The 13,539-nt window shown below is 45.5% G+C and overlaps 1 protein-coding gene across 1 annotated transcript in view; it reads left to right on the top strand.

Moving 5' to 3' along the window:
- Nucleotides 1–12,562, top strand: part of HAND1 (heart and neural crest derivatives expressed 1) — a 13,396-nt gene extending 834 nt beyond the window's left edge. The window contains exons 2-3 of the mRNA XM_042447501.1: nucleotides 1,401–1,418; nucleotides 12,487–12,562. Of these exons, the coding sequence (XP_042303435.1) occupies nucleotides 1,401–1,418; nucleotides 12,487–12,562 (94 nt within the window). The remainder of the gene's footprint in view (nucleotides 1–1,400; nucleotides 1,419–12,486) is intronic.
- The last annotated feature ends 977 nt before the right edge of the window (nucleotides 12,563–13,539 follow it).

The raw sequence follows: 13,539 nt of genomic DNA on the forward strand, positions 1-13,539 counted from the left end.
ATAATAATAATAATAATAATAATAATAATAATAATAATAATAATAATGTAGAGGGATCTTGTAGCACCTTTGAGACTCACAGAAATGAAAAAGTTGACAGCAGGAGCTTCCCTAGACTCCAATCTAGGGAATATATAATGCGCGCGCGCCTGTGTGTGTGTAGAGAGAGAGAGAGAGATGCATATAGCTATAGATGCTATATGTTTATTATTATTATAGATTATAGACTATTATAGATGCTAATTATTGTATATGACGCATGTAGATAGGTAGATGCATATAGCTATAAATTCTATATGCATCTGAGGAAGGAGACTGACGTTTGTTGTAGCATCTATAGCTATATGCATCCATATAAATAGATAGATAGATGCATCATCTATAGCTATACTGTATGCATCTGACGAAGTAGACTGACGCCTACCAAAGCTCCTGCTGCCAACTTCTTTCTTTCAGTGAGTCCCTACAAGATACCTCAATGTATTATTATTATTATTAAATTTTATTTATAGCGCACCGTACATTTGCACTGCACTGTACAAGCTTAGCAGCCAAAATAAAGATCAAAGCCCGCCTACTGAGCGTACACTCTAAAAACAGGAAGAGAAAGTTAATAAAATATCATTAATATCTAAGATCAAAAATCGCAGAACAATAATTCCCGAAAAGTGTAGGACGTGACCAAAGAGCAGCTCAACGCCCTCCTAGAAATGCCATAGACAGTCCTGCTGGGAAGGGAGGACGTATTCCCCATTCCTCCTGGAGAGAAGGGTGAAATGGAGGACGTGTCCTGGGAAAGGAGGACGCCCGGACTCCCCGGGATCTCCGGGGAAGACCTCCTGCTCAGGTGTAGAGGTATATCAGGAGAGTGGCAAAACCTCTGCGAAGGGCTACTTAATGCGCTTCCCTGGGAATAAAGCCGACAGATACAGATCTTGGGGCTGTGTCCGCACTGCAGAAATAATCCAGGTTGACACCACTTCAACCGCCGTGGCCCCACGCTACAACGGAATGCTGCGGATGGTAGCTTTGTGAGATATTTAGCCTTCTCTGACAGAGCGCCCAGAATTCCATAGCCGTTTTGTTTCAGCCGCATCTACATTGGAGAAATAACCCGGTTTGGCACCGCTTTAACTCTTTTTTTTGGCTCAAGGCTATGGAATTCTGAGAGTTGGAGTTTGTTGTGGGTCCGGAGCGGAGCGGAGCTTAGATGTGTGTGTGTGTGTGTGTGTGTTTGTAGCAAAGGGTTTTAGTGTTCACTCTGAATACTCCAACATAGATTGACCATCTCTGTGAAAACTAAGGGCTAGAAGTGCACCTTCTAGGGTCTAGGAATAGACAGCAAAAGCTGGATGTTGTGACAATATATAGTTTGTCATGTTTGTAATTGTGAGTGCCAGAGTGAGGAATAAGCCCATGTGCCACAGCAAGCTGTGTGCTTCTTGACATTCACGAGTGACGGGCATGAGCCTGGGGGAAATCTGGGCTAGGAAAATTTGATTCAATTTGATTTTAAAAAAATTCTCAAAAGACAAAAGAAAACACCAGCCACTGAGATGCTGTTGGTCAGGAAACCAATTGCCCTCTTCACTCTAATGCATTACTTTGGATGGAGTCCACTTCCAAAAGGGTTTACCTTCTTAATGGTGAGAGGTTCTGCCCAGTAAGATCAATAGCAGGGAGTGGCACTCCCCTGGGATTCAACAAGGGCTGCTCCTCAAGAGCCACACAACCCTTTCAAACAACACAACAAGAGCACTGTGACTCCATTTTAGGTGGCTATGACGGCTGCATCCTTCGGAATCTGGAGCATGCATTGACGCCAGACTCCTCCCCCCCTCCCCCTCTCTCTCTCTCTCTGCCTTCCAGTCCCTTGCCAACTTATGGCAGCCCCATTAATTTCATAGGGATTTCTTTGGCAGTCTTAAATACAGCTTACAGTACCAAGGCTTACACCGCTTTTAGTTTCCAAGACCAGATGGGATCTGGTGTTTTGCTTTCAGGATATCTCAAATCCTAGGATTCCCCAGGATGGAGCCATTGGAGTGAGAGTGGGATTGTTGTGCTGTAATTGTGAGGCTGAACATAGGCATAGGTAATACAATCTCATTGGGATCAATGGGACTTGGGTTAGGCATGGCTTTCAGGTGAAGTCCCATTGAACCCAATGGGTGTCTTCCCCAAGTATCAGTAGGGCTCAAGGCTTCAGCCCACCTCCCAGTGAGCCCCGCTCCTGCCTGGGAAGCCAGAGCATCCTTGGCCACTGCTCCTTTGAAAACAAACAAAACAGTTATCTTGGTCAGGGATCATTTGTATGGGATTCTTCTTGCTTAGGAACAAAAGGAAAACCTTTTACAGACACCTACATGTCCCAGATCCTCCTGTTACTATTTTTGTTTCTTTCATATTTTCCTTTTCCACTGTCCCTATTTGCAACAGACTGTTGCTTATCCGAAGGCCAGTGTGCTTAGCAGAATCATTTTATTCCTTTCACTCCTCACTTTATTCCTTTAAGTTGGTCTTTTCCCATCTGGGTCACAAACTCTCTGTTTTGCTTTAACGTGTCTGGACTGAAGTAGTGGTAAACGAAAACACAGAATGGTGGGCTTCCTCACCTGAGGGATACACATGGTTGTCTAAAATACACACAACCATAATAAAACAATTAAATCTAGGTTAGAGGAAAGATGCTTCTGACTAAATCTCGATCCAACTTCTTGCACAAAACTAGGGTTGCCTCTAACTTTTTGGAATCAGTAACATGCATTTACATAAATAGATAGATAGATGTAGATAGATAGATAGAAATGTAGATATTTTTATTGAAATACTTTAACAGGGCAGTCATTGAGATTTCTTTGGCATCAATATCCTTAGGTGGTGGCTTAATGTTTCAGGCCTCAGTTCTATTTGTGTCCCAATTAGAATAGCCCTGTTAAAATCAGTGGGATTTCCCAACGATTAGTTTAATAATTGATTCAAAGAGTTTATTTCAACTGGGACCACCAACAGGAATCGGGCTCTAGAGGATGCCATTGCCCACTGGAGACAGATGCCCCCACTCCCCACCAAATGTAAATTGGATCGGGGCCAAGGGACCACCAGAAGTACATCCTTTCTACCTGAATTGTGGCTCGAGATGGATGTTAAAATGAGAGAGTTGCACTAGTTTAAGACTATTTTGGGGCGATCAGGCGGGAGGGCAGGAAAACGATATATATTATAACCGGCTGGAAGCAATGAGGTTCCTCCTGCTGGACTCTGAAGTTTGAGGTCAGCGTGAATTGTATGAAAGAGGGATTTGTGTGTCCCGCAGGGCTGCCTTGCAGTCCAAGAAGGCCTGGCCCACTCCCGGCAGCCAAGTTCTGGCTTTGACCCCTCTCTCTACTGAAGCCTTTGAAGCGTCTGGATTCCTTTGGATTCCAGGGAACCTTCTCCGAGGCCCTTTAGGACCATTACATAGAAAAGACAGATTCCACTTTAACGTCCAGGTCCTGGAAGCCTGGGACGTGAAATTTGGAGGCAGGGAGGTATTTAGAATTCCCAGCCAGAGAGCTCTCGTGCCTTACCAAACTACAGATCCCAGGACTGGCAATTAAAGTGGAACCCTAGTGCTACGGCTGCACAATGGAGCCATTCAGGGGCAACTCCACAAGGCAAATTCGTGGGATTCGGAGGCAAGGTCGCTCAAGCAGGACTCCCATCACTCTTTAGCTGGGATGATGGGAGTTGCAATCCCAGTCCCTTGGAAGGCATGGAGTGGAGGATGGCTGGGGGGGGAGCCCCATCTCATACCGCCTCTGAACTTGTGGCCATGGATTTCCTAGGGGTTTCTCAGGGAAGGAACATTGAAGAAGTGTTTTTTGCCAGTTCTTTCATCAGAATGTCTTGGTTTGCGGTCTCCCACCCAAAAGTCCAATCCAGGGCTGACCCTGATGAGCTTCCCAGGTCAGAGGGGAACTGGAGCCTTGGGGCCCTTTCCCTTCCTGTGGGGTGCAGGGGTTTCCTCCTCCTGGTGAAAGGGCCTTTCCTGAGAGGCCGTCCTTGGGCCCTTGGAGGGTCCCTTTCAGGGGTCCGTAAAAGTGGGGGATCTGAGCAGGAAGGAGGCAAAGGATCCAGCCGATGGGCAAAAGAGAGGCTGAGGGTGGCAGAAGGAGGGCAGCAGAAGGCCAATGCCTATTTACTGCTTCCTTCCAGGATCCCCCCCCCCCCGCGTTCGGGACTGGCGTTAGGTATCTGGACTCATGCCTCGTCTCAGGCAGCAAAACTTCTTGGGCCCCTTTTTCCAGACCAAAGGACCCCATCCCCTTGGATCTGGTATCCAAACCTCCCTTGCGCTTCCCCTCCATTCTCTGTTTAATCCAACTTCACCCCAGCCCTAGTTAGACCCCGATTGAATTCACCCCCTGATCTCTTATTTACCCACTTAATTCATTCTTTGATCTCTCATTTACCAATGTATCTCCAGATCTCTCCAGGAGCTCCAAAGAGCAACCTCAGGAAGAGGAAGGGGAGCCTTGTTGTCCCCAAATGGCAGTGCATTTTGGAAGCATGGCCTGGGTTTGGTTTTGGGGGTGTACTGGAGCACTACCTGCAAATCCACTGGGTGACCCTTGGGCAAGAAGTCACACTCTTTCAGCCTCAGAGGATGGCAATGGCAAACCCCCCTCTGAAGAAACCTGCCAAGAAAACCCCATGATAGGTTCACCATGAGAGGGTCTCCTCCTTAGGGTCTCCATAAGTCGGAAAAGACTTGAAGGCACACAGCAACAGCAGCAGCCCTTGGAACGAGCCCCCCAAACCCAAACCTCAGTGAGCTTCGGGCCAGTTAGAACCATCTGCCTTCCTGCCCTGCGGAGGAGGCTCCTTTGGGGCCCTGAAATAACGCTGGTGTTGGGGTGAAGCCTTTCACACGACACAGTTGTAGCATTTTCACTGCCATCGCTGCAGCAGCCCTTTGGATCATGGGATTTGTACTTTTCAGGAAAGCACTCTCTCTCTCTCTGGCTAAGATTTCTAAGTATCTCTCCTTAAAGTGCCAGTCCCAGGATCCCATGGGGTGTTGCCATGGCAGTTAAAACTGAATGAAAGCGGGGCAGCCTGAAAGGGCCCAGATGTGGTTGATGCGACCAAGAACGGAGTGGAGAGAGGAGGAAATGGAGGGCTGGCTTTTCTTGGCAAGGAACTGGAGCGAGATCGCTCCTTTGTTTTCCAAAATAGTCCTTTTTGTTTTTAGCTCAGATTAACCCCTTTGAGTGAAGGGTGCGCCTCTATGTATAAACATGCCTGGCTGATAGAAAGGAAGGGCTGCTTGTCCTGGGCTTTTCTGGAACCACAAGATAATGAATGACCCAATTCCTCTGCCCTTGGCTTCCCTTCTGGAGACAGAGAGTGAACTTGGATCCATCCCCTCAGCAGCCAAAAAGGGCCCCCAGAGCTCAGGAGGGACTTAAGAAGCATCAAGGGGGCCAAGAGTAGTAGTAGTAGTAGTAATAACGATGATGATGATGATGATGATGATGATGATGATGATGATGATGATGATGATGATGATGATGATGATGATGATGGGACAACCAGTTTTGAAAGATGAACATATTGGACAGGAGAAAAAAGGAGATGGTGGTGGAATTCTGTTGACTGTTGTTGTTCTTGTTTTAGAAAATGTATTTATTTAATGAATCAGTGCATAAAGAGATCTTGTTGCACCTTTGAGACTCACTGAAAGAAACAAGTTGGCAGCAGGAGCTTTCGTGGCTTTCGTGTGGCTTCTGGAATCTTAGGACACATGCAACATTTAAACAGCATACCTCCAAAGTGTCCCGAAGAAGCTTTATTTTGGCAGTCTGTATGGGGCCTGAAGTCTAGGAAAGTGTATGGTGCCAGTTTATTTCTTTCAGTGAGTCTCAAAGGCGCTGCAAGGTCTCTCTAGGTACTGATTTTACAGACTAAGACGGCTATATTATTAAACGAATGTTGTTTTTGTGTGCCTTCAAGTCCTTTCCAATTTATGGAGACTCTATTCTGGGATTTTCTTGGCAAGATTTGTTCGGTGGGGGGTTTGCCATTGCCTTCCCCTGAAGAGGCTGAGAGAGTGTGACTTGCCCAAGGGCACCCAGAGGGTTTGGGATGCTGTGAAAAAGGGGCAAGGCTGGCTGGCACCAACTCCGCTTTTTGCAGCCGGTTGTGCTTTTTCCAGCCTCTTCTCACCAATTACTGAGGTCCCCCCCCCGCCCCACTAAACCCTTTTAGTCATTATTCCTTGCCTTGCCTTACTGTGGAGAAAGGCAAACTTACAATAAAACAAAACAAAACAAGCCTAGGCCAATAGTAACGTTATAGGTAGGCATTCGGCTTCCACAATAATTTTCTAGCAGCGCAGAAAACAGCTGGTTTCCTGCAAAGTTTTTAATGTGAATTTTAATGGCCGGGTCGTAACAGAGTGTTTGTTTTTAAAATAACTTTTATGTTTATACGAGTTTTTGGGTTGGGGTTTTTTTTGGGGGGGGGGGCTGATCTTTTTAATGTAGTGTTTAATTTGTACTGTTTTTGAGAAGTTGTCAACTGTTCTGAGACCCATCATGGGAAGGAAAAGGCAGGATATAAAGGATGAAGGAGAGCCGGTGGTTTGGGGTTTGGACGGTGACTGTGGAAAGAGGGGAGACCTCGGATTTCCAAAGGAAGTCCCCCAGCATCCACAGGAGAAAAGTTACATCATCATCATCATCATCATCATCATCATCATCATCATCATCATCATCATCATCATCATCATCTAGTATCCCATCCCCCCCCAAAAAAACCCCCAACAACACAGGGACTCAAAGCAGCTCAAAAGCACAGTGCAATTTAAAAACTGAATTACACTTTGAAAACTTACCTGCCTTCCTTTAGTGGTGTGCTGGGTTTCACAATCCTCCTCCTCCTCCTCCATGCACAGAAGCCCCTTTCAATGGTTAAGGGCCTCTTTGGAGCCGCTGGGCTTCTCTTCTGGGGCCAGATTGGATCTGTGTGCCTCTATGCCATTAGAGCTAAATAAAGCATCTGAAAGTGACTGTTTTCAGATGAAAACCTGGATCTCAGTAAGATATCCTAAAACTGAAATCAGTTTAAGAAAATGATTCGGAAAAAGGTATTTGCCTTAATAAAACACCAAGTGTGTGTGTGTGTGTGTGTGTATTCATTTGTGAGAGCCAGCATGGTATAGTGTTTTGAGCTTTGGACTACAAATAATAGTGACCCTGGGCAAGAAGTCACACTCTCTCAGCGTCAGAGAAGGGCTAAGGCAAAAACCTCCTCTGAAGAAATCTTGCCGAGAAAACCCCGTGATAGGTTTGTTTTAGGGTCACCATAAATCGGAAAGTGCTTGAAGGCACACAACAACATTTATATTATATATGTGTGTATGTGTATACTCAGAGGGATATCCTAAATAATTTATGTACACCCACCCACAGATCTATATTTCCCCCTCATAGATTTATGTATCTTTTGCGGTGGTATACTGTTCATGAGCCCCAACTTGACTTAACGATTGTTGTATTGTGCACTGACACATAGGTAAATCCCATTGATACAATGGGCCTACTCTAATCACAGACAGTCCAATCAGGACTAATAGAGTCCCACGGTTAAAAGGATGCCATTAATCTATGTACACACACACACACACACGATTCTTTTAAATTTAATGTATTTTTTAGTATCTAGTTGCTTTAACTGGGCTTGCACTGTTTTATGCTCAGGGTTTTAACTCTGTGTTGTTTTAACCTTCTGGTAAGGCATTTTCAGTCTCATGTCAGGAGAAAGATTGGATACTCTTTAATAGAGTCAATACATTTCTACAAGCCCAAATCCTATTGTTAGTTTGAACTAAAGTAGCGCCATTGACTCCACGGAGGAGGAGGAGGAGGAGGAGGACGATGATTTTCTATTCCACCTTTCTCCCAATATAGAGACTCAAGGCTGTGAATATACTTAGGTCTTGACTTATCCAGGAAGTGATGCAGTGAGACTAACCAAAAGGATCCAGAAGCAATATCGAGATAAAGACAGTTGATAGATATAGGGAATCTACCTGTCTCCCATGTTAATAAGTCTCCATAGCTCTTGGCTGTCCTTAGTAAAATTCTCTACCCAGAACACAAACACCGAGATACACACGCAGACACACACAGAGGCCAGAATGGCAACTCTTTGTGTGCTACAGAAATCAGATTCATGGTGGGAAGTCAAAGGACCAAAACACACTGCAGAAATAATAGGGTCTGAGACTGCTTTAACTGCCTTGGCTCAATGCTGAGGAATTCTGGGAGCGGTAGTTTTGTGAGATACCAGCCTTCTATGTCAGAGACCTCTAGTGCCACAACAAATTACAATTCCCAGAATGCCCTAGCACTGAGCCAGGGCAGTAAAAATAGGTCTCAAACCGAACTACTTCCGCAGTATGTTTTTGGACTAGAGACAACCTTCAAAAGAAGTGGCACAGCAAGTCCAAGTTCATCTGCTCTGAAGGCAGCCCCATTGAATTCAGTGGGGATACTCCAGGTTGCTGTGCTGATAAACTAAATCTTAATCGGGATGAAGCTGGGTTGGGCTTCCTTGGGACTGCGATGTCTATGTGGCCCAAGAGCTCAAGATGTGGCCTTTGCCCCCCACACTTAAAAACTCATCTGCACCTCTTTTGGGGGGCAATGAAAACACAAGTGAAGAGGCGCAAAGAGAGGGAACTGGGGGTGGAGGGGAGTGGGGCTCAAGAGCTTGGAATCTCCCTCCTTCGAGGTAGGTAAATCCCACTAATTTGATGGACCTGCCCTATGATAGTAGTTTAATAGTAGGATTCAGGCCAGTGAGAGACCCCTTGCCTTTTTTCCTGCTTGTCCAAGCGTTTTTTTAATCTGGTCCTAAAAGGAAGGAATTAGCTCCTCTGCCAGATTATTTCTGGGGTCTTTTGAGGGCCTTCTTGCGATGGGAGCAAATCCATCCAATCTGAAACTCCTCTCCTGAGATTGTTGCTGGTTTGGGGCCCATTTCTTCCAATGTGGGATCCAGCTTCATAGCTGAGCCTGTCAACCTCAAAGCAAATAAAGCGGGGGTTTAAAAAATAATAATTGGATCCAGTTTTATCCCATCGCTTTGAGACCATATCTCAAAGTTGTAGAGGGCAAGGAAGAAGGGAAGAAGGTTTTAAAACTAAGGAAAGAAAGTAAGAAACGTCTTAGAAGTAACACGTAAGTTTCAACATAAACAAGGAAGGCAGTTTTAAAACTAAAAGGAAAAAAGAAACTTCTTAGAAATAAAGCCTAAGTTTCCAAATGAACCAGGAAGGCAGGCTAAAACTAGAAAAAGGAAGAAAAACGTCTTAGAAACAATCCCTAAAGTTCAATAGTTTAATACCATTTTAATTGTCAGTGTTGCACGTTTTTAACTGCCCTGTGTTTTTAGACTGCAAGCCGCTTTGGGTCCCGATCTTGGAAGAAAAGCTGGATTAAAAATAAATACAGCAGCAGCAACAACAGTAAAAAGTAAATCTAAGGGGTTTTTTTTGTAACATAGGCTAGTTTATTAAAAATTATACATGAAGTTGCACAGAACATGATATTCAGACAAAACCAGCACCAACTTTAACAAATGAGGAAACACAGACAAAGAGAGAAAACTTAAAAAGAACATATAATTTTTTGAATATAATCAAAGTTAAAACGCATCTGAGGAAGTAGACTGAAGCCCAGGAAAGCTCCTGCTGCCAACTTCTTTCTTTGGGTGAGTCTCAAAGGTGCTACAAGATCTCCCTACATCATCATCATCATCATCATCATCATCATCATCATCGTTATTATTATATCCAAATCCCTCTGCGGAAGTAGACTGAAGCCTAGGAAAGCTCCTGCTACCAACTTCTTTCAGTCAGCCTCAAAGGTGCAGCAAGGTCTCTCTACAAACGATGATGATGATGATGATACTAATTATTATTATTCAAAATAAATTTAAAAAAGAAACTAAAATAAATAAATAAATATTAGAAATAATCCCTAAGGTTCAAAATAATAAAATAAAAATAAAAACAAAAGAGGGGGCTGTCTCTGCAAGGTTTGTGTTTTTTTCCCTGGGCCCCTGTCTAATTTCTTCCTGCCTGCTTCCTCCATCAGCGCAGCAGCAGGGCCTTGGCATTCAATCCCAGGCTCATCAGGAGCGTAATTTAGGGGCAGAGTAACTCGTATTTACCAAAACCCAGCCGGCGGTGTTTGGAAAGGCTCTGCAAAGCAATTTATTGCCTTCCTCATCCTAAGTACTCATAAACGGAGGAGCAACGCCGCCGCCGCCGCCGGGGCCTTATTTACAGCCTCTGAAGCGGGTGGAGGAATTGGTGACAAAACTCTCCCAGCAAACGAGTTGCGTTAGGATTGCCATTGGATTATACTTCCAGTTTCCCTTAGTCTGATAACGTCCTTAGATGCGTTTTGCGATTCCTTCTGGAAGTTTAGGAAAAGTTTTTATTCTTTCATACTTTGGTTTCTGTTTAGCAAATTCACACAGTTGAAGCCGTTTCAAAAACTGCACCTGAGATCTGCAGACTGCTTTTTGTTTGTTTGTTTGTTTATATTTCCTTTTTTTTAATGCCGCTTTTCTCCCAGGAAGGGACAAGGTAATAAAAACACTTCAACAACATTTAAAAAAAAAATCAATTAAAATCACCTAGTTAAAATGGTACAAAATTAAGATTTAAAACACCTACCAAAGTTAAAAAATAAGATACAGCTTAGGGATGTGTCTTATTTGATTTATTTCACTTCTGTTCATTTCTATGCTGCCCTTCTCCCAGGAAAGGGACCCAAGGGCGATCCCAAGATAAACACATTTTAAAAGACATGATCATACTTTTTAAAAATCAAAACCATCTAGATAAAATAGTATAAACTTAATACCAAAACATACCACAGTTAAAAACCGAAACACATACACACCCTGTCATGATATTTTATTTATTTTGTCTCTAGGGGCCTTAAAAATAATAGTCAAAACAAGAATAGCAACAGCAACCAAAATTACAAATGATAGATTATGGTAATTATTAGTTTGCTGTTGTTGTGGGCCTTCAAGCCATTTTTGACTTATGGCGACCTTAAGGTGAACCTGTTATGGGGTTGTCTTGGCCACTTTCTCCAGAGGGAGTTGGTCCTCTGAGGCTGAGAGAGTGTGACTTGCCCAAGGGGAACTCGAACCCAGTTCTCCAGAGTCCAGTGCTCAAATCACTACACCATGTTTGCTCTAACGATAGCTTATAGCAGGGTATATTTATAGGAATCATAGAAACTATGTAAAAAGGCACTCTGATCCCTTTGAAACTGAGAGAAAGAGACTTGTAGCCCAAGCTTTTCTAGTCTACTTAATCGGAGGCTTGCACTAGATACTACTGTTTTACTTACTCTGGAAGGTGCTCAGTTACTCCGGTGTCTTTGTATCATTTTTATGCCGATTCAGATGATCTATTCTGCATATAGTAAACGAGAATGAGGGTGGTTAGATATTACAACATTAGATACAATAAACACTGGGAGAAATTACAATTATTTCCTCTGTTATTGTGGCCTTAGAAGATCATAAACACTTGGAGAAACTGTAATTATTTCTTGTGTTATCGTTGCCTTCGAATATTATAAACAATGAGAGAAATTAGAATGATATAAATTAGAATTATTTCTTGCTTTATCTTGGGCTTAGAGTATTATAAACAACGAGAGAAAATTATAATTATATCTTGTTTTATCATGGCCTTAGAATATTATAAACTCTGGGAGGAATTGTAATGATTTCCTCTCTTTCCGTGGCCTTAGGATGTTATAAACTGTGGGAGAAATCAGAATTATTTCCTCTGTTATTGTGGCCTTTGAATATTATAAACACTGGGAGGAATTAAAAATATTTCTTGTTAAATCATGGCCTATAAACAACGAGAGAAGATTATAATGATAATAATGATAATATTCTCGGGCCAGGATAAAGCATGAGAAAGCCCATCTGGGGAGGACCAGCCCTCTTTCGCCCCTGAAATTGGGGGCAAACCCCGCTTTCCTTCTGCAGAAAGGGGGGGGGGGGGGGGGGGGGCTACTGCCCCCGAAGGGACTTTGCAGCGTCTTGTGGCTCCCAGTAAAACCCTGATTTCCCCCTCTTTTTTATTTTTATTTTTTAAAACTCTGTGCTCCGCCTTGGGTCCTTTCTGGGAGAAAGGCGGCCTACGGATGAACATAAGGAGACAGATAAACCAACCCAGGTGCTTTCTGTGGCTGGGTGGGACATCCTTTGTAGCTTATTACATCTAGGGCTAGGGTCCTTCTTCTTCTTCTCCCTCCTCCTCCTCTTCTTCTTGTTGTTTTAACGCTCTCTCCCTTCTTTTTCTCCTCCTCCTCCTCCCCCTCCCCTCCGGGCCCCTCTCCCCTTCCCTGGCCTGCAGCCCCCCGGGGATGCCTATGGGCCCCCCACCTTGAGCCACGGAGGAGAGAAGCGGCTTAAGGGCAGGACTGGATGGCCTCAGCAGGTCTGGGCCCTGGAACTGAACCCCTGAAGGAGAGAGAGAGAGAGAGACCCAGGCCGCCCGGCCCCTCTGCGCCACCGCCACCGCCACCGCCGGAGCCTCTGGAGGGACGGATGGAGGAGGAGAAGGGCCTCTGCTGCCCAGCGCTGGAGCCCTGGAAGGCCAGGGACCGGAGGAGGACGCCGCACTAGTCTGCGGAGAGGCAGCAGCAACAGCAGGAGGAGGCTGAAGAAGAGCCCTCTCTCTCCCTTCTCTGGGGCTGGAGGAGGACAAGGGAGGGGGCTGAGCAGAGGCTGGAGGGCCAGCTCCTGTCCAGGGGCCCTGGAGGTCTCTTCCAGCTCTAGCAGTCTGGGATTCTGGGAGAAGGAAGGGAAGGGGCCCCCATCCAGAGAGGAGGGAGTCCCGGGGGGGGGCACCCAAGAAACCCTTCTGAAGGGGAGCAGTATTGGCCAGGCTTAGAAAGGTCCTCAGGCATCCAAAGAGGGGGGAGTGGGGAGGGGATTGTCCACCTCCAACATGAGGACCCCGCCCTCCCAAATTAAAAACCCTGACCCTGACCCCTTCCATGAAATATTCTTTCACCCCCACAACCCCCCCACCCCCAATTTCTGGCGTGCCTTTGCCTTTGGGACCCTCTTGGGTGTTTGGGTGCCTCCCAGTCGTTTTTAGGAGGGGGGAGCAAGATTTCGTCCCCTTCCTGAGGCTGAGAGAGTGTGACCCACCCAAGAGACCCCAGTGGGTTTTCCCCTGCCCTGGCCCAGCTGGGGATGTGGACCCTGGTCTCCCAGAGCCCAAGGCTGAAGCCACCCGCTCCCCCAAACTGGCCCCCTGCTTTGGGGGCCTGAAGGGAAAGGTCCCTGGAATGAGCTCCCCCCAGCAGCCAGGGCCAAGGAGGAGGCCGATCGCCCTCCCTGCTGCCCCCCAGCCTCCCCCAGGGCCCCCTCATGGCTCCTCACCACAAAGGAGGACCAAATGGAGGACCTTCCAGAAACAGGAGGGAGGTCAGG

Source organism: Sceloporus undulatus, chromosome 2, assembly GCF_019175285.1.
Source record: "Sceloporus undulatus isolate JIND9_A2432 ecotype Alabama chromosome 2, SceUnd_v1.1, whole genome shotgun sequence".
NCBI classification, from domain to species: Eukaryota; Metazoa; Chordata; class Lepidosauria; order Squamata; family Phrynosomatidae; genus Sceloporus; species Sceloporus undulatus.